This window comes from Euprymna scolopes, chromosome 13 (assembly GCF_053919585.1).
Source record: "Euprymna scolopes isolate OS-2025 chromosome 13, ASM5391958v1, whole genome shotgun sequence".
Taxonomy (NCBI): domain Eukaryota; kingdom Metazoa; phylum Mollusca; class Cephalopoda; order Sepiida; family Sepiolidae; genus Euprymna; species Euprymna scolopes.
In genome coordinates this window covers 94425891-94448419 of record NC_136494.1, presented here as the reverse complement: position 1 = coordinate 94448419, position 22529 = coordinate 94425891, and the positions used below count along the sequence as shown (strand labels likewise).

The 22529-nt window shown below is 31.1% G+C and overlaps 1 protein-coding gene across 8 annotated transcripts in view; it reads left to right on the top strand.

Moving 5' to 3' along the window:
• LOC145292090 (high affinity cAMP-specific and IBMX-insensitive 3',5'-cyclic phosphodiesterase 8B-like) overlaps positions 1–22529 on the top strand; it is a 973128-nt gene that overhangs the window by 939208 nt on the left and 11391 nt on the right. For 6 of the 8 annotated variants that reach the window (XM_080138173.1, XM_080138172.1, XM_080138169.1 and 3 more), the window contains 3 exons: positions 8560–8646; positions 9854–9992; positions 15716–15769. In XM_080138173.1, coding sequence (XP_079994299.1) covers positions 8560–8646; positions 9854–9992; positions 15716–15769 — 280 coding nt within the window. The remainder of the gene's footprint in view (positions 1–8559; positions 8647–9853; positions 9993–15715; positions 15770–22529) is intronic. The other 2 variants (XM_080138174.1, XM_080138170.1) reach the window with 1 other exon arrangement.

The following is a 22529-nucleotide window of genomic DNA, read 5'->3' as shown; positions in this document are numbered from 1 at the left end:
TCAACACCCAAACACCCAGGCAACGCCGGGCACCCAGACTAGTTGTATTATAAGGGGTGACTTGCCAAACTTTCACAAAAAAACACTCAGCTAGCTACAACCACTATATATGATTTCTCCCACTATCTATCTATGCCTAAATCTAAACACAGATTCTGTGAACAAAGTTTCTTTTCCAGAACTGCCAGTCTTTGGAACACTGTTCTGCTGGTCTGATTCCCGGTTGAATAGCCTTCAAATCCAATGCAAACAAGTTCTTGTTAAGTCGTCCCCGTAAATAATCAAATTCTACCCAATTTACACCAATAGTGATTACTACACTCCCACCTTACATTTTATTAACCCTTATCTTCGAATGGCCTTTGAGCCTTGATAGGTGGTGACTCCCAAGTAAAAAAAAATCAGTGTAACCCTGACGTTGTACTAAAAAAAAAATACAAATTAATATTCATTTTTCTCTGTATCACTAGAAACCAAAGTAGTACAAGTAGATAAATTTACTTTCTTCCATTCAAAGTTGTAGTTAAAAAAAAAAAAGCAACACTGAAATTGGATCAAATAGTCAGTCAGTATTTCATTTTATTGAACCAGTTGCCAGAAAAAGAGGGTGCAGATAGAGAGAGAAAATGGTAATCAAAGGGGAAGACAGAGAGAGAGAGAGAGCGAGCGAATTTTTTAAAAGAAAGACGTTATACTTTTTTAACTCTTCTATTTTCATATTAGTGATTCAGGGCAAGACTTATAAAAATCAAACAAATTCAACCCATTTGTTTAAATGTCATCAATAAATATTTTACACTCGAATAATGATATCTCACCATTTTTAACCCTTTGCCGCCAGAATTTTTTATGCAATAAATAAATTTTTAAAATCATCAATATATGTTCTTAACTCAAGGGGAGGGGATAAAGAAACAAAAAATCACTAAAATGTTGAACCATACATACTTTGAAGACCAGTTAGGCTGACAAGCCAAAAGAGTAAGAAATATTTCCTATACAGATGTTTTTTTGTTGTTGTTCTTTTTTAAAAGGCGACTTGAAAGTAAAATTTGACAGTAAAGGGTAAATCATATTACCTTTTTTGAAATTGTGGAATCTCTACTTATATATACAAAGCATTTTGTGTCTGTGTAGACTACGAAACGGCGTGGCTGATTTAGCAAAAATAAAAGTTTCACACAAATGTACTTTGTGTCTGGGAGTGTTCTTAGCTGAGTTTTGTATCAGAATGCCTCTGATGAGTATCAAAAATCAATAATAGAAAAAATCTGATTAAAGAAGACATAACCCACTTTTGACCAAAGTTAACACCCTTATACAGCCTAAAATCACAAGTGTATTTGAGAAGTTTTATCAATGCACTAGCAGAAAGGCCCGGCATATACAATCAACAGTAGGTTCTTTTATAAGACAGGGGTGCGTTCGAAATGAATGTTTCTGTTTAGAGCACAATTGAACAATGATGCTCGACTTGTGCATTTTAAACTTTAATTCAAGCCATTATATAAAAAATAATTTTAGAAAATTGATAATAAGTTTTCTACAGTGCAATATAGACTGCAATGTATTGTAGACTTTCGCTGCAGGGGTAGGGTATGTGAATCTTCCTCCTGGTGTACCATTGTGACTCCCTGAATAGAGCAGGCAATCAATCGATTTGATTGAAAAATGGGCGATTTTACCGACTTCGATGACAATAAAAGTAATGAAAATATGGAACATTCCTTGATCCTCATTTAACCCCGGGCAGCGTCAGGTCTCCCTACTAGTAATTAATATTTTTGACAAAATAAAAAAAACATAGTTTTCACAAATGTATTCAAATAATAATAGTAACACTTAACAAGAGTTTCAAATGTTTTTTTTTGTTTTTTTTTTAATTATTTGTCACATTTTATTCAGTCTGAGTTTGTCTTAATTTCAATTTCTTTAGCAAATATTCTTGCCAAACTAGAAAATTAATCCCTCTTTACATACAAAATAATAGTTTAGATTTCTGTAAGGCACTGTTTTTTTTTATATCTGACTATCCTAACCGACCTCGTCACCCCAAAGGCAGATAACTTTCACCTTTTTTAACAGGAAAAAACTTACAAGATTGTTTTTCACATATAAGTTGAACATTTTTTAATGATGTTTTAAGATCTTAAGAAATTGTTATATTGTAATGATTTAGACCAGGAGTGGCAAACTTTTCAGTGCAAGGGCCACATTAAAAAAAATTAAAATTTTACTGGGCCACATAGTATATTTTCCAATATAATTGATATCTAAAATAGACAAAATAAAAGGATTTCAAAGAAAAAATGCAATTAATTTTCACATTACTGAATACAAAATCCTTTTGGGTATTCAATATTCACTACTTGGAGGGCCGCATGTATTCCTTTGGTGGGCCACATGCGGCCCGCGGCCCATAGTTTACCCATCCCTGAATGAGACTATCTGTCCGTCTGTCGCGTTTTTAATAAGTATTTTTATTGATTTGTCAGACTTAAGTTTGAATTAACATTTTTAGATGTGTCAGTGATCTGTATAAGAAACTTTTTTAGATGTGTCCTCGCACAAGAGGCTTTACAATCGATCTGTCACGTCTTAGTTTGAAATAACATTTTTATTGCTACATATGTAGACTGAATCAGCGCATCTTATTTTATTTTAGATATGTCTAAGAATCTCGATAATAGACTCTCTCCATTAGTCTGTCTATCATGCTTCCGTTTTAAATAGTATCTTTTTTTTTTTTTGTCTGCTAGGCTTTAGTTTTAAATAACATTTTCTTTGGGCTGTCTATCATAATTCAATGTGAAATAGAATTTTCTTTAGTCTGTCATGTTTTCCTTTGGAATAATAGTTTTATTTAATCTGTCATGTTTCATTTTAAAATAATGTTTTCTTGGTCTATCATGTTTCCACTTGAAATAACATTGCCTTTTTTTGTTATGATGTTTGTTTTAAATAGCATTTTCTTATGTCTGTCCTGACATGCTGCAATTGTAAATAATATTTTCTTTGGTCTATCATACTTCAGCTTGAAAAAGGTATTTTTTTTTTAATCTCTAAACAATGTGTTCACGTATCAAGCTCTATCTCTCAGTCAGTCTCTCACAATTTCGTATGAAATAGAATTTTTCTTCGGTTGTAACATTTCAGCTTGGAATAACACTTATTTTTTTATATCTGTCATACTTAAGATTTAAATGGCGTTTTATCGCTAAACAAAATGTTCAAGCATTGAGCTTTATTTCCCAGCAAGTCTGTCACACTATAATTTGAAAAAGACTTTTTGTTTGTCTGTCACACTTGCGTTTGAAATAATATTTTCGCTGGTGAACATGCAGATTTAATGGATGCATCTTAAGAAATATTGTTTCTTGTTCTTGAATAGATAACAAATGATGACTCGGCAGTTACTGGTGTCTCTTCAGTTCGTTTACTCTGCGTGATTCTTTTTCTTTATTAAATAATTTTGAGCACGCAACGTTGTCATGGTGTGCCGAGCAGCGGAATGAAGCACAATTTGATTAAACGCTCGCGTAGCTGATGAACTCCGATCTGAACATATACAGCAGAGCATATCACAAGGCGTAAAGCTCGTTTCACGGCATTTTTATGACAGCAGCCCTTGTGTGCATATTTGGGGCTTAAAAAGACAGATGTGAATCTTGAATATTTATCAATTACGATTGACATCTAAGGATTCTTGCATGACGGTATTTGATATTCGCTTTTTCAGTTTTTTTTCTTTTTATCTGCACACATATAAAGAACGTTTCATTCTCTTAGCATGAACTAAACATTTGTCATGTGCCTTTTATTATTGTACTGACAAATAAGGCATTCATATCTTGAAAAGAAAGATAAACGTAATAATTAAGAATAAGACATAACAAATAAAAAATGGTAAAGTCTATAATAACATAATAACAAAATCTATAATAACATAATAACAAAATCTATAATGACATAATAAGAAAATTTATAATGACATAATAAAAATCTATAATGGCATAATAACAAAATATATAATGACATAATAACAAAATATATAATGACATAATAACAAAATATATAATGACATAATAACAATATATATAATGACATAATAACAAAATCTATAATGACATAGCAAAATCTATAATAACATAATAACAAAATCTATAATGACATAATAACAAAATATATAATGACATAATAAAAATCTATAATGACATAATAACAAAATCTATAATGACATAATAACAAAATCTATAATGACATAATAACAAAATCTATAATAACATAACAAAATCTATAATGACATAATAACAAAATATATAATGACATAATAAAAATCTATAATGACATAATAACAAAATCTATAATAACATAATAACAAAATCTATAATGACATAATAACAAAATCTATAATGACATAATAACAAAATATATAATGACATGATAACAAAATCTATAAAAACATAACAATATCTATAAAAACATAATAACAAAATCTATAATGACATAATAACAAAATCTATAACATAATAAAAAGTCTATAATAACATAATAAAAAAATCTATAATGACATAATAACAAAATCTATAATGACATAATAAAAAAATCTATAATAAAATAATAACAAAATCTATAATGACATAATAACAAAATCTATAATAACATAACAAAATCTATAATGACATAATAACAAAATATATAATGACATAATAAAAATCTATAATGACATAATAACAAAATCTATAATAACATAATAACAAAATCTATAATGACATAATAACAAAATATATAATGACACAATAACAAAATATATAATGACATGATAACAAAATCTATAAAAACATAACAATATCTATAAAAACATAATAACAAAATCTATAATGACATAATAACAAAATCTATAACATAATAAAAAGTCTATAATAACATAATAAAAAAATCTATAATGACATAATAACAAAATCTATAATGACATAATAAAAAATCTATAATAAAATAATAACAAAATCTATAATGACATAATAACAAAATCATTAAAAACATAATAACAAAATCTATAATGACATAATAACAAAATCTATAATGACATAATAATTAGGACAGAATGATAAAGTTATATAATGGTATAATAACTAATAAAAGTATAATTAAGTCTATAATAACATAATAACAAAGTCTATAATGGGATAATAACTAATGACACAATGATAAAGTCTATAATGACATAATTACTAATGGAAAAAATAACAACGTGTATACTTAAATAATAACTAATGAAAGAATGATAAAGATGTCATAAATCCTAAGGAGGAAAAGGCAACGTATCTAATGACAACATAACAAATAAAAGAATGACAAAGTCGGTAATAACATAATAATTAATGAAAGAATGAGAAAGTTTATAATGACATATTTACTAATTTGGAATGTAAAGTCAGTAATTAAATTATGACTGGTGAAAGAATGACGTCTATGATGCTGCTTACCGAGAGACCCTGCATCACAAAAGGCCTAGGTATGATACTGTCGTGCACATGTCTGTTGTCTCTGTCTGAAAGAAAAGACGAAAAAGAAAAATAAATCTATGTGTTTAGTTTTTTTTATAGTATACATGAGATTTCAGCACTAAATATTTCTGACACTGTGATTGGTTGACGGAAAATGCTGAGTGGAGATTTTGTTCAATTGAGAGTCAATACATAATAACAACATTCACTGTCGCTGTCGCTTCTAACATAAACAGTTGGTTAACGAATAGCAATAATATAGCAACCATTGTTCGTGTATATTATTAAATAAACGAATATAGCACGTTTTGAGAAATAAAAACAAATGGAAACTATTGGTTAACCTATAAAATTTGTTTATTTACAGTTAGTCAGCATGTGCTTGAAACGCTGTCTCGATATCAAAAGAATATTATAGAGACATGCAAATACATGAAGGTATACAAAGAAAATAATGAAGAAAACTGAATTCTGCAAAAACATTCTGTGATCAGTACAAAAATGCGTCAGTTGCTAGAGAGATAAAATAAAACTGTGTGCATGACTGGAAATGTAAAGTTGCTTACATAGTTTAAAAATACAACAAAATCATTTGGCTCCCTTGTTTAACCACGAAACGAGAGTTGGTTGTCTCTATCAGAAATATAACCATAAAATGCAAGGTCCATTATGGTTTTAAAAAATATATTAAAAAGCAGCTTGGATTAGAACAGCATCTAACAAGTTGAAAAGTCAGACACAAAGTCCATCCGGCAGATTTTTATGATTTGATGTTTGATTGAGCAACAAAAAGTCCTTGTTAATACATTTTCTTTGCCAGAATGTTATTAAATTATATGACTGACTGGATTCAATAAAGGGTTGGGTTTGAAATTCCAGAACACTGAGCTTTAGTTAAGATCTGCAATTTTTTTTGTTTTTAATGCGGCGTGACTCATCATAACGCAGTTCATTTTTTGTAATATTCCCTTGCTTTCCAGTCGTGAATATTCTCCACGATTAATAGTACACATAAACAGCTCGGCTGAAAAGAGGAAGCGAGTCTACTCTACGAAGTGGAAAGCTTAGAGTTAGATTGAAGCAAGACTGATAGATTTGTTTCCAATCAACTGTATGAGATGGTGGAATTCCTCCGTGGGTGGAATCACCCCAAGTCACCCTATGTAACAATCAAAATAGGAAGAGTAATAAAATAATCTAAAATTTTCAAATTATCGATTTGCCTCTCAAAAATTTCTAAACGTTTTGCATATAGATTTTAATTCTTTTTGTAAAAGAAATAATATAAATGAATTTCTGCTGCAGGTTTGTTATTGCTATTGTCGATGTTGATGATGAAAGGTTAATTCAGGATTGCCGTTTCACAATGACTACAGCTCAATTTATATCATCCACACCAATACTATTGCAGCCAAACTCTTCATGAGTTTTTCCTGCGCTCCCTGTCAGTACCAATCAACTGCTATACTCAATGACATAATCAAGTAAGGTCTCAATTCTGCCCGTTTCACATCAATTTTCAAGCCAATTGGCCTGGACAGATATGATGGTATGACATTCTTTGTTTTTAGAGCTGGAAAGCCATTAATGTTAGACGTCATCTGCTCCAACCCTTTCAAACCATCAAGAATTGCAAAACTTGCAGTCAATTCCAGCACCACAATGCAGATCACCAAAACTAGGAAAAAATGGCAAATACAAACCATCATTTCATTTTCCAATCTATCTCTGTGAAAACATCAAGGGTCTTTGATCCCAATAGTTCAAGTTTCATGGACAGATAGTTGCTTGCAGAAATGAGCTCTGAGAGACTGCTTGGATGTTCCAGCAGATCTCCCTAGTTATCGTCTGAGGCAACAACTTATCTATTATGATGTGATCCAGCAAGATATGATTGCATTTCAAACAGTGGAATTCTTCGTTTTTTTTTAAATGCATTTATCTTTCTCTTTGAGAGAGCCTGTCCGTTTGCCCATTGTTTTGTCATGCTTAAGTTTGAAATACCATTTTTACACCTGAATATGTAGATTTAATGGATGCCACTTATTTGAGACACAGCCAAGCGTCTTTATGAGAGGCTGTGTTTGCCGGTCTTTTTCTCAGGCTTAAATTTTTTTTAATAGTACTAGATATACCCATGCCCCGTTGAGTCACAACTAATACCACTATTTATTCTACTTTGATTTCATTTAAAAAATTGAAATATCTCTTAAGGCAGTCTTTTTTGCATAATCAAAAATAATGTCTCATTACTTCTATATTATTCTTATAAACAATATAGAATTAAAAAGACGTGTTGCTTGATCATCAGGAATGTAAATGAAGTGTGATTGATTATCTTTGAAAGTGAATCTTAACCAATGAGGGTTGAGTATATGCGTTGCATGAAGAGAAATGCTAGGAAAATGATATACAATATGAGTCTTAAAGATAGGCTTAGATCTGATGACCTCAGAGGAATATCAAATTTGGAGAGCATAAGGAGATGTGTGCAGAACAAGAGACTTTGTTCACATGCTCATATTGAAAGGATGGATGAGAATTCTTGAGTAAGTAGATGTAGAACAGTTGAGGTAGCAGGGTCAGTTGGCAGGGGGATGCTAAAAGAAAACACAGAAGGAAGCGATAAGAATTGACTTGAAAGAAAGAGGGATAAATAAAGACCTGGGTAGAGATAGATTAGTTTAGAAGTCATTTTGTAAAAGCCGTCCAACAGATGCCAGCATGTGAAACGGACGTTAAACCGAATACAATGACGTCATAGATCAGTCTGAGCGCACAGGTTGAATGGATGTATCCTAAGAATATACATTCTCGTCTTTGTGAATAGAACAATAAAAATGATTTTAATTTCTGCTATGCATATGTTATTGATGATGATGATGACGACGACGATAGTGGTGGTGGTGGTAATAGTGGTGGGAGGCTGATAATGTGATCACTATGTCAGAAATATTGAAATTTTTAATTATTATTTTTTTTTTAATTTTAAAAATCAGCCTCCATTTTTCTCTAATTATGACCATTTAAAAACAATTTTTCGCTCTTTCAGTGCTGTTTTGGAAAATCACCATGTCTCCCTCGCATTTTCTACTACCGTTAAAGATGATCCTCTCAACATCTTCAAGAATTTATCTGCGTAAGTAACTTGCTTTTTCTTTTTTCTTTTTTTTTTTTCTTTTTTTTTTTTTTTTTTTTTTTGCTTTTGTTTTTTTATCATTTTTATTTTCTAAATGTAAAGAGGCCCTGATGGCTTTTGGCAGACGCGTCAAAAGTGAATCTGAATTAAGTCTAATTGACACATAGCTCGCTTAATGTCCGACATCTCGCCATTCTCAATGTACTTGCGATGCAATCATGGAGACGGCTACTTAATGTCTAAAAGGTTGTGCTAAGAGAGGATATACATGCAATGTTGTAAAAAAAAAAAAAAAACAAATGAACAGAATTAATTTACATTTATTGACTGTTTCCATTATTTAATCATTTTTCTTTTCTTTTTTTTAATTTAGAGGCAGAAAGTCAGAGTAAAAAAAAAACACAAAGTCAGGAGTCAGCAATTTATGAAGGAGTTATAAGTGGGTGTAAATTTTTTGCCAACGCAAAATCTCAAAGGTGGGAAGTCGGCAGTTGAATGTTTTTTTTTTGTTTTTGTTTTTTTAGCTAACTGTTAATCTCTATGTGGACTTAACATTTTTTTTCTGGGAATCAAAACCATGTTTTTTTTTTTAAACTGAGTTGGGAATAGTTTTATTTTTATTTATTTTATTTATTTATTTTTTTCTTTAGCGGATTTCTCATCGCTGATTCTGTAAAGACATCAGAATAAAGATTACTTATCCGACGAACAAAGGCATAAAATACTGACGACACCAAGTAGTAGTAGTAGTAGTAGTAGTAGTAGCGTTGTTGATAACAGTTTGTTATATAGGTAAACTAAGAACTATACGGCACAATCACGTTGTTATATAGGTAAACTAAGAACTATACGGCACAATCACGTTGTTATATAGGTAAACTAAGAACTATACGGCACAATCACGTTGACAAACCGGTTCTCGCCAGATCACCGAAGTTAAACAACGTTGAGCCTGGCCAGTACCAGATGGGTGACCATTTGTATATACCTTCTGGGAAGGTTGGGCGTGGAGCCAACACCCCCAATCCAAAAAAAGAACTCCTCACTACAAAAGCATCTACAAAGTTGTGGATGGCCTATGCCCCTCCAAGAGCTCAAGGCTATTCTGTTCTGTTGTGTTATTCTGTAATAAATATCCATTCTTCTCCTTATTTTTATTCTTTTGTCAATCTTTTTAAATATTATTTGCTGTGTCTTTATTTTGTAGTGATGACTACCGCAATATGCGACATTCAATCATTGACATGGTGCTGGCGACAGAAATGACCAAACATTTTGAACACGTGTCAAAGTTCAACAATTGCATCAACAAAGTTTTACCAAAAACCTCGGAAGGCTCACCAATGGTAAATCAGTTTTGCCAATCATATTTACTAATTTTATCTTTCCTCTTCCTCTTCATCTATTTTTGTTCGGATTTTGGAGAGTGGGAGAGGGGGGGTATTGTTTTTTCATTTGTCTTTTTTTTCTTAGAATTTCGTCTCGATTGGATAATCACTAAAATGACTACAATATCATCCATACCAATGATGGGATGATTCCAATAATTTTCCTGATTTTGATGTGGCAATATTGTGGATCCTAAGCAAAGTCAGTCAACCTTGTTGGTGGATTCTCATGAATTTTTCCCAACGCTGGCTTGAAAAGACTGATAAAAACTATATATATATATATATATATATATATATATATATATATATATATATATATATATATATATATATAGTCTAAAGAAGCTTTGAATAAAAAAAAAATGCAAAAATAAAAATAAAGAATGCAGTTTAAATTCCTGGAAGGAAAAAAAATAGTTTAACTTTAACCTATTGCAGACTTAGCACCAACATAATCCGACTTCTAAAAAGTTTATAATGACAAAAGAGAATTCGTTTATATCAGGATGAAGAAAGAGAGAAAAAAAGGCTTTACTAAAATTGTTCAATGGAAACAGACTTAGCACTTGCATAAGCCGATTTCGCAAAAGTCTTCAAATTTAAAACAGAATTTAACTACATGAGGATTAAAAAAGGAAACCTTAACTAAAATGTTGTAAATAGAAAACGGGGATCATCAGCTGCTTACCATGTAGCTGTTTCGGAGATTTACAAACAGGACATTCAATATGAAAATAAGTAACGTCTACAATCTTATGCATGTCTATGGATATTTGATTTTGTTTATATATAGATTAATAAAGTTTTTATCCATCTCATTTTTACCTTTATCTATTTTTGAGTTATTGCCTTTTCTTGAATTAAATTGTCAATGGCAAATATGTATGAATCCATAAAAAGTTGATTTGGAATCTTAACAAAATTAAATGATTGGTTCAATTATGTAAAGGAATTTTTTTATGGATCATTTTCGAAATTTCGTATGTTTTGTCCTTTTGTTGTCTTTTTAGTGACCCCGGTGTTTCCTCCACATGACTTCAATGCAAAACTAATATATAAAAAGAAATTACATCATATATATATATATATATATATATATATATATATATATATATATATATATATATATATATATACCAATCAGTTAGTAGATAAGAAAGGTTTACTAGACAAAAACAAATGTAAACTTCAGGCTAATATAAATATTAATATTTATATATTAATCCCAACCAAATACAAAAGCTCAAAACGACATATATAAGAGAATTAAACGCGGAATATTCTGTGTAGCTTAATTGCCATATATATTTTCATAACTTACTACCTAACTCTACCTATGTATTGAGCACTGTTGCAGTAAATACTGGAAATGTACGCATAAAATTATATCTTCTTATATTAATTTATGTGATTAAATGAATTAGTCATATATGTGTGCGTGTGTGTGTGTGTGTGTGGTTCAGGTCAGTTCAAATAAGAATCAATTTTGAAAAGCAAAAATGAAGCTCAATATTTAATATTTTAAATATTGAATAGAACTTGTAATAAATAAAGTATTAAAAAGTATGTGGGTGGGGGGACAGACGATAATCACGTGTGATCTGTAATATGACAGACAAAAGAATTGTTTTTAATTAAATTCAAAACAACCTCATGCATTTTATCAATTCGAAAATATATTTTATATATGTACGCATGTTCTAGAGGATGATAATCCTAGAGAATTAATTGGGGAATAAGTGAACAAAACAAGAAAGAAATTAACACCGTCCTGATTGGATCCAATGTTTCGCCCTAAGCAATAGCTTCATCAAGAATATACCTGATGAATTAAGTCAATATTTATGAATTCGATGTCGTCGCAATTTCATATTTATTACCTTATATATTCTGTTGGATTATTGTCCTATAAATACACACACACACGTGTGTGTATGTGTGTGAGAGAGAGAGATTCAGTGTTATAGGTAAGATAACAAGAGTGCCAAATTACTTGTGCAAGGGAATGCATATTTTCATTCAGTGGACACTATACATTATTTTGATCCTTCATTGGTACCTTCGGTTTCATGGAAACACTGAACACTCCACCTACAGTTATTAAGATGCTAGATGTGCCCAATTCATCAGCCGATATAATGATATCATTATATATATATATATATATATATATATATATATATATATATATATATATATATATATATATATATATATATCGAGACATACCTATGCATTTATCAATTTTAAAATACAAATGTCTCCCTCTCAGAACACACACACACACACACACACACATATATATATATATATATATATATATATATATATATATATATATATATATATATATTATTATTATTATTTCGACCCTTTAATAAATAAATTCTTAAATGCTGTGCACTCTCTGGGAAATAAAAAGCTGCTTCACTAGCCTTGTTGCGAGATCGCAAGTTTTGGCGCTTGATCACTATAGATCGTCTGAATTAATGTTAACCTTTATTAATATTAAAATTTCCCTCCGTTCCATGATGGTTGACGATCGCGTAACGGTTTAGTTACTCGCTAGCAGAGCTAAAGATGGCTTCATTTCTCGGCAGCCGTGTGAAAAGCATATCTTATTTTTCTTTTATTAATATTATTGGAATTTTTCCCCTTTCCTTGTACATATTTGTGAATTATTCCATGGATTTCGGCCTTTTGGATTATTTTGGACCATCTTCCAATTACGTGATTTCCTTGGATTTTACTTGTGCAAATGGAAATTCAATTAACTTTCTTGGAGTTATATTTTTGGATTTTGCCGTCATTGGATTATTTACCGTTCACCAGACTATTCATTCACGTGTAATCACCTTTTTCTTCACCATATTCCCTCTGCTTCACTTTTTGTTATCAAGTAAGATCTTTGACTTACTTGTAGTTTCATCAAATACTTTTGTATGCAAAATCCGATCCCGCATTTTGCTAATTCGTACCCTTTGATGAGAAGGAAAGTATTTCTTCGAAACTCCGCGGATTAAGGACTATCCACTTATCAAGTGTTTCCTTTTCAGATTAAATATGTTTTTAACTCTTTTTCGAAGTGTTTTTTAACATGTTTTATTAACTGTTTGCTCTTATATATATATATATATATATATATATATATATATATATATACCGTATATTTGGCCATATAAGACAACCCTTAAAGTTTAAAAATCATCTTTAAAAACTAATATTTCATAAAATACCGGGTGTTGCAATCTCTAGCCTAGTCGTGATTTAGCAATCGTCTTATACAAACGATATATGATAAATTTATTAAAATTTGCTCCAATTTTGTACCCTGTCTCATCTGAGGGTCGCCTTACAGGCCGAAATATACGGTATATATACATACATCTATAATATAAAGCTGTGTGTGTGTGTGTGTGTGTGTGTGTGTGTGTGTGTGTGTGTGTGTGTGTGTGTGTGTGTGTGTGTGTGTGTGTCTGGTCACGAATAGGCTCATATATGGTTAACTATTTTAAAAAACTAATTACATATAATGATAGAAGATGTATCGAGACCCAGGAATGGATAGGTTTGATCTGGCAGAATGGTGGTTCATTAAAATTGTGGGGTCTGCGTTCGTGCCTGGTCCACAAAGTATGGAAATAAAAAATTTAAAAAAACTTTTACAAGTGTTTTTGATATAGATGTACATAATAATATTTTGATAAGTATGTTTTAACTTAAATAGGGATGGTATAATAAAATTGTGGGGTCTGCTTCGTGCCTGGTCTCCATATAATGGAAATAGGCACAAACTTTAATAAAGACTTTTCATATCTATCTGCGTAAGTATACTTTGATAATTATGTTTCAGTTTGAAGAAATATGGTATAATAAAATTATGGGGTGTTCGTTCGCACCTGACCTCCATAGAATGGAAATATGTCACAAAGTTTAACAAGATTTTTTAATATAGATGCACAGAATATTGTGATAAGTGTTTCAGTGTGAACAGGTATGGTATAATAAATTATGGGGTTTATCTATTTTATTTTTACTTTCATCATATTTTGCTTTGGTTTTGATACTTCCAAATTCGAAGCTATCTCTTTACAACCCTTCCTTTTCATAACCTATCATACTTTAATAAATCAGTGTCCATTTTCTGTAGACTGTTTTTGAACCCAGTCAACGACGGGTACTTTTGCTAGTATATATATATATATATATATATATATATATATATATATATATATATATATATATATATATATATATATATATGAGCAAGTAGTTAAAAAAAACATGTTAAAGAAAACTTTGAAAAAGAGTTAAAACATATTTAATTTGAAAAGGAAACACAAAATAAGTGGATAGTCATTAATCCGCGGAGTTTCGAAGAAATACTTTCCTTCTTATCAGAGGGTAGGATTTAGCAGAATGTAGGATCGGATTATGCTTGCAAAAGTATTTGATGAAACTACAAGTAAGTTAAAGATCTTACTTGATAACAAAGTGAAAGCAGAGGGAATAAGGTGAAGAATATATATATATATATATATAATTTTACATGCATTAAAACATTTGACACGTACTAGCATGTAAAACAGCCGTTTATATGATGATGATGATGATGTGGTGCAAGGTTTGAATCCATAAACAATACAGCGTTCGAATTCATATCCAGCTTCTTGCAAATACTTTCTTACTCAGAACACACATGATCTTTGCAATGCAAAACATGACTAAAAGAACGTCTCTACACACATTTTCATCAGTGATCAATCATCCAAGTTAGTTTCCACGTCCGCATATATTTCAGGATCAGTTGAATTTCATCTTCTTAGGCTATGGGTGTGGGGTGACTCATTGAAACTACCCTTTTCCCTAAAACGAGAGGAAATTTTGTTGACAGTTGTTTGTCCATTCAGGTACTTAGCATTAAATATATATGTGACTGCACATGAGAAGCACAAGTTCTAGAAATGTTAACTTTTCTGTTATGGTAACAATCTGAAAGATAATGAATAAAATTATAACTAATATATTTTTTGTCTCTAGAAACCTGCCTCTGGGTCTTAACGTTACCGCCACTAACATTAGACACGTTGAAATGATGAAAAATAAACAGTGAAACTTCCATTATTTATTAGTTCATCAACTATCCAAAGAGATTTTTTAAAAAGATCTTATTTCCTTATTCAATGGAGTTTCAAAAACTAGGCTTTTCTCTTCAGAGGAAAGAGATAGCACAATAAAAGTAAAGAATCGCGGTTTTGCATAACTTTGAAAACTTTGAAAATTGTGAGTATTAAAGAAATTGATTCATCTAAAAAGTTTCGGTAGTTTCCAAATTCGGTAGATAAACAAAACTTTTTTGAAATTATATATTATTAAATAATATATATATATATATATATATATATATATATATATATATATATATATATATATATATATATATATATATATATATGCTTTTAATCATATGAGGAAACATTACGTTTTAATTCATAAAATATCTAAAATATCAACATTTTGGGGTTTCTTCTTTTTCTTTTCTTTTCTTCTCTTTTCTCCTCTTTTTCTTTCTTTTTCTTCTTTGCTTTGTTTTTCTTCTTGCTTCATTCCTTACTCTCCATCTCTTTATTAGAATAAAAAAAAACAACTTATTTCTTTCTTTTCCCTGTGGCCATCAGTCAAGGCAGCTGAGGTTAAAGGTTGGCTGTCTCGTTTGGCCCGGTAGCTCCAAGGTAGGCGAACCACACCATGTCCACACAGGACAATTCTAATTAAATATCTCAAGTACACTGTAGGTAGATGTTGCACTGCTGTCATGTCATTATTTTCTTCTTTACCAAAATCACTTCATACGAAATTTTTATTTCTCTATTATTATTATCTTTATCATTCATAATTATTATTTTTTATTTATGCAGCATGTAGGTACTTTTCTTTTTAATATATATACATATATATATATTTGCTATTTCTGCCTCTTTTGGCTTACAGCTATTTTTTTCTTTTCTTTTTTTTTTTTTTGAACGAAGATCATCTTGAATGATTATATTTTGCCCACTTTTCAACAAGCACCGCATTCATCTCTATAGAAAATATGAGCGTGTATTTGTGCATAAACCGAAAGTTTGATTGTATTTTTTTTTTTTTCATTTCTTTAATTAAACAGTGGAATTTTACAATAAAGAAGGTGTGGATAGAACAACCAGCATCCCTATTGTATAATTTCCTTTCAGCTGAATGAAGTTATCATCGACTTTAAATTCAATAATAATTACTAAGATTTTATCGTGCATATTCAGAATTGCACTAAGTTTTAAAAAAATACAGAAAAATCTTAAATCGTAAAAAAAAAAATTAGATAAAAAAAGACAAGTTTATTTCCTCCTAAGTAAAACTTGTTTGGCTCTTTCCCACTGCAAGATGTTAGACACCAGGGTCGGAAAGTGGGAGGGAGAAGTCAGCGACCTGGAGGAGGGGTACTCTGACCTGCAAAAAGTGCCTGGGTAGCCACGTCGACATTCTTCGGTGAGGGCGCCTTACGCAATTAGCAGTAAACTAGCCCTTTCTCGAAGAGAGAAGGCAAAGCTGGTGAGGTAGACCTCCTAGAACTGCACAAAACTAAAATCCCCCATCAAAATCAACGGGGACCGAATCATTACAGGAATAGTCTAATCTCTGTAGATTTTGAGAGGCCAAGTATAAATATCTCTAGCTCAGTAAGTATTTCCGCCAAAGTAGAAATAATAAATTGTAAGATTAGTTTATAAGATAACTAGTGTGATCCCAGAGTCATTTTACTTTAATTTTTGCTCCACTGTCTTTCTTTTTAACGAAGCCCTTCCTTTTTCTCTTTTTAACCCTTATCCTCGAGTGGCTCCCGGGCCTTGATAAGTGGTGATTCCTGTGTAGAAAAAGAAAAAATAGTATTTTGAAAGGTAATTTTAATTATTACAGTATCGTTTGGTCATGCAACTATTAGTGAGACAAAATTGCTATATAACCATAACCAATTAACTATGATTAAATATAAAAATGATTATGTATATAATTATATTATCATATTATAAATATATATATATATATATATATATATATATATATATATATATATATATATATATATATATATATATGAATGAGGAAGAGAATAAGAAGGCTATAGCAATGCAGCAACCGGGTGTAAAAATGATGTGATGTATGGACAAAAATGGATAAACTTTAAGCTTCGGTTCGGATTAACACTCTAACTGGCTTCTGATTCGCTAAAATTTAACCAGATAATAAATTTGCAAATGAAAGAAAAAATAAATAATAAAATAAGAGTGACTATGACGATATAGCGGCGATATTATTAGTTAAAATAAAATGACACATCAGTATGGACAAATAACACAATGATTGGAATCACGAACTAATTTATAAAAACAAATATGTTCTATTTCTGCCTGAAACCTCAACAACCTACTCATTTTCGCGTTCTAGCTTCATGATATTTTCCATTTCATTTTTTTTAATATTTTTGGTACCTTTCTTTCTGAAAAAGAGATTATATTCTCGAAATATCAAAGACTTCTACCATCCCGGTTTATTTCAAGCAGCAGGTCTGTTTAATGCTTTGTATCTATGGTTGATCTGGAAAATAAATAGATATATGAGGATATATATATAAAAAAAACAAAAAAAAAACGAGCTCTACAAGACCCACTTTCGTTTGGCTATTTTTGTTCACATTTTAACACCTGGTTCCCTGCATTACTATAGTCTTCTTATACTCTTTCTCATTTATTTACTAGCAATGCTTCAAGCAAAGTACCTTTCTCCCTTATATATAGTACATTTATTATACAAACATTATTGGTTACATATGTGCATACATGTTTCAGTGGAGTCCCAATTCAAGGACAACACTTCATCAGACCAAAAAAGAATTGATTATGCAACGGGTGTCAAGACCACATTGGTTTTTTTTTTCTGTGTTTAAGCCGTTATTAGTAGGGAGGTGTTTGGTGATTTTTTTAGCATGCCAGTTATTTATAAATAACACAGAAAACAGCATCCCTTTTCACCCACCACAACTCTGAAAAAACACCTTACTGCTCATATTTACAAACATATACTCCAATTTTCCCCGGAATGTAGATCGCACCCAAATATCTTATAAAAACCAATGTGGTCTTAATACCCGTTTCAATATCAATTCTTTTGGTTTGATGAAGTGTTGTCCCAAAATTGGGACTTCACTGAAACATCTATGAACATATGTAGCCAATAATGTTTGTATAATAAATAGACTATATATCAGCTCTACCCTGCTGTGAGCACTCTTTAATAATAGTGAGAGTTTCATTGGATTTACATCTAGGAAACCAATCGATACAACCGGTGTATGTGTGTATATATATATATATATATATATATATATATATATATATATATATATATATATATATATATATATATAAAACGATAATTAATTTTCTTATGGTAACGTTTTCATGTCTATTTATAAAAATCGTGAATGTAAATAGCTTCCAAAACTTTTTACCTTAATGATTTTCGTAGAATTCTATGCGAGAAATAACTTTCTATTAAACAGTTTTAATTGTTTCCAAATTTGTTTCAAATTAAAATAACACAAAGAAACCAAACTGCATTGTGATCGATATTATTAAATTATTTTTAAATATGAACTTTTTTAATTTTCTTTTAGCATCTTCGACCTAAATAAATATTCAATTAATAGTAAACAGTAAAAATAATAATTCAATGTGTAGTTCCTATTTACAGTGTCTCCCCACGGGACAGAGTTAGACACCAGGGTCGTTTTTTTAACGTGGAGAAAAGGAACAAAAATAAAAATTGTCTCAGTCGTGAAGGACTTCTCCTCCACTGACAGAGAACAAGAAATTGAAGTGCAGCACTGCAGCATTTGAAGAACAGACACTATACTGCGATCTTGGCCCAAAGGCCAATATCAAAGTCGTATAGTCGCAAGAAATAAACGCGCACACGATACATGCGAACTTGTCTTATAGTTTAATTAATATAGTGATACATGACTGAAAAGGAAAGTATATTTTGATTTTATTCTGATGTTTGCTATTGAATTCAGACTTTTTTTGTTGTTGTTGTTCTTCTTGTTGTCATGGATATTGTCTGTTCTTTCGCTTGTTGCATGATTTGAAACCCTTTTCCCAATTTTAATTTGTTTATCGCTTCCAATCACTTCAAAATTTGTTTTAACAAAAATACAAATACACAGATTTAAATGTCACTGTTTTTGTTGTTGTTTTTTTTGTTGTTGTTTTTTTTTTTTATTGTTCTATCTCTTTTCGTTAGAAAACCAAATCTGGTATTTTTTTTTATACCCTCAACATATTCAAGATAAACATGTCATTATTTGAAGTCAGATTTTTTTTTTCTTTTTGACGATTTTACTTTGAAAATGATTTATTTCTCTTTCATTTATTTGCGATTGCTCGTTTTAGTATTTTAACAAGGACAACAAGTAGAATGATTTGATTTTGTTAGCAAAAAAAATAATGGGTTTGATTTTTTGAAATGGCCGCTGAAATATGTCAAGGAAAATGGCTGCAAGGGATTTGTTATTCACTTGGCTTGTTATTTGAATTTTTTTCATATAAAATGATGATCACTAAACCAGAAAAGGAAAAATTGAGTTATCTATTCTTGACACATTTCTCTCGTCTCTAAGTTAAGTCTTTTTTTTTATCTCGAATGCCTAATGATAATTCTTTAAGAAAATTCCCTCTGCAATCTTTAAAAAATTGACATTCTTGTGCATGATAAGGGTGTGCATTCCTTTGAATCTGATTAGTAGGGTTACCTGATGTTGACTGGGATCTTAGAAAAGAAAATACTATATTAAAAAAGTATGCAACTTCTTTATCTTAACCCCCCCCTCTTCCTCTCTCTCATATTATGTTGTTGCAGGGGGTCGAAAGGGTAAAGATGTCAATCAAACATACAACGAACAAAATAGACACAAAGCAAATAGCTAACGGCGATAGCAAAGAGAGATGACAAACACAGATGATCAATTAAAGACGATAGCAAAACGGTAAATTTTATGGCAACAAAGATTGTGTACCAGGATCCACCAGAGCGAGAACGGGCGTCTCATGATGTTGAGGTAGGACGAAATGCCTCAGACTGATCCAGGATAATACTGGAAACTGGTAGCTGGGCATCAGTTGTCACTGAAATAGGTAGTTGGGTGTCATGGGCTACTAGAACAGGTAGTCGGCCGTCAGTAGGCACTAGAACGGCGAGGCGGACGTCAGTGGGCACTGGAACAGGTGGCTGAGAATCAAGGGCTGCTGTAGCTGGGAACGCTGGAGATGAAGGAGTAAACTAGTGGCTGCAGGTGCATGAGTGGCCTAGGGTCGTTGAAAGTTGCGGGAGTCTCTGGAAGTTGCAGGGATGAGCTGGAGGCTGTAGGAGTTGCCAAAAGCTGCAGGAGTGAGCTGGAGACTGCAGGTGCAGGAGTGAGCTTGGGTCACTAGAAGCTGCAGGAGTGAGCTGGAGCCGGTGGAGTCACTGGAAGTGGGCTGGAATCAAAGCATGTGCAGAAAATGGAGTGGAAGACTGTGAGGGGAATCTCAGGAGGTAGGCAGCAGTAGAGAGTGTAGTGTGTATCGCATCCAGTTGTTAATTCTTGGCTGGATTTCTTACAGGCAAAAACGTCTGTGGCATTTATTGCCTGAATATACAGGGTGGGGCAAAGCAACTTGCTTATTTGGAATATCAATTAAAACAAAAAAGCAAGTTGCTCTGCCCCACCCTGTATTTTCTTTTACATCCAAAATAAAACTTTGTTAGTTTTTGTTTAGTTAAAGAAAATTAAGTCTTTGTATATTTCTTTTGTTTTTTTGAGAAAAAAAAAAGTCGCTGGTATTTTTAGCACCCATGGTTGTGGCGTATTTTGAGGAGTGCCATCTCTTTACTGGCAGCATATTTGTGTTTGTGACGTTCTAATGTAAACAAAGTGGGAGCAGTAATTGGACACAACGTGATAATGTTTAAAATGCACCTTTTCCTTCCACGGTTGTTTTTTTTTCTTCTTAATTGGTATGCAAACTTTTGCAAATGTTTAAATATAATATGAAGACAAATTAATCAGCCTAGTTTCAGTATTTTTTTTTCACGAACATTCATCAGTAAGAACGAAAGAAACAATTTTACACCTTTTTTTTCTGTGTGTCTATTTGAATATCAGCAAACTCAAAAGAAGATTTTCATCATCGAATAACGATGGACAACCAAAAAGAATAAGAAGAAATATTGAACTACTAAACTCTTCAACTACTAGTCATATAACACTACAATGAACAGGAAATAATAATCATGCACCAAGGATGGTTTATATATGTTTGGATGGATGATTAACGCATACAGAAGTCGGCAAGTTGAAATACAAAATGTTCATTTTAATTTGACATTTCTACTAGTTTGCACATGCGTAAATTGGTTTCATTTTACAGTTTGATTTAACTCGACAGATAGATATCTATCTATCTGTCGGGTTAAATCAAACTGTAGAGAACACAACTGTAGCGCTAAATGTTTTGGTTTTGATTCTAGCTGATGGCATCCAAGTCATTTCTTTTAAATCAGTACTATATATATATATATATATATATATATATATATATATATATATATATATATATATATATATATATATATATAAATTACAATAAGTTTACCAAGGTAATCAAAATGGTAAACTTAAAATATATTATAAATATTAAAGAGTTAATATTTACAAGTAAAATAAACTCAGCCAGATGTAAAAGCTCAATAAAACCGAAAAGGAAATAGAGCTTATAATATGAACAAATGATTAATAAAACATGTTAAAAGACATCTTGAAAAAGAGTTAAAAACATATTTAATTTTAAAAAAGGAAGCACAAGATAAGTGGATAGTCCTTAATCCGCGGAGTTTCGAAGAAATACTCTCCTCATCAGAGGGCAGGAATTAGCAAAATGCAGGATCGGATTTTGCATATAAAAGTATTTAATGAAACTACAAGTAAGTCACAGATCTTAATTGGTTAAAAAAGGGTGAGGTAAGGGGAACAAGAGGCAAAAGAAAAATAATAAAAAGATTTCACATGAATGGATAGTCCGGTGAAGGGTAAAAATCCAAAAATGGTAAATCCAAAACGGTCGAATTTAAAATTTCAATCCAATGGGTAAATTCCAAATGGTCCAAAATAATCCAAAAGGCAGAGTTCCTTGGAAAAAAGCGTAAATGGAATGAATTCCAAATCATTAAAAGAAAAGCACTGGAGATAAAATTTAAAACACGTCTGTGAAGGCTGGATGAATCAAAAAAATTTAATTAAGGCTTAAAAAGAAAAAAAACGAAAAGCGGTGAAAGTATAAATTTGAAAAGCAAGGACAAACTGACCCAGACAAAAAGCGCGAAAGTTAGCGTTAATAATTAGGTCAGCTTAGATATGCA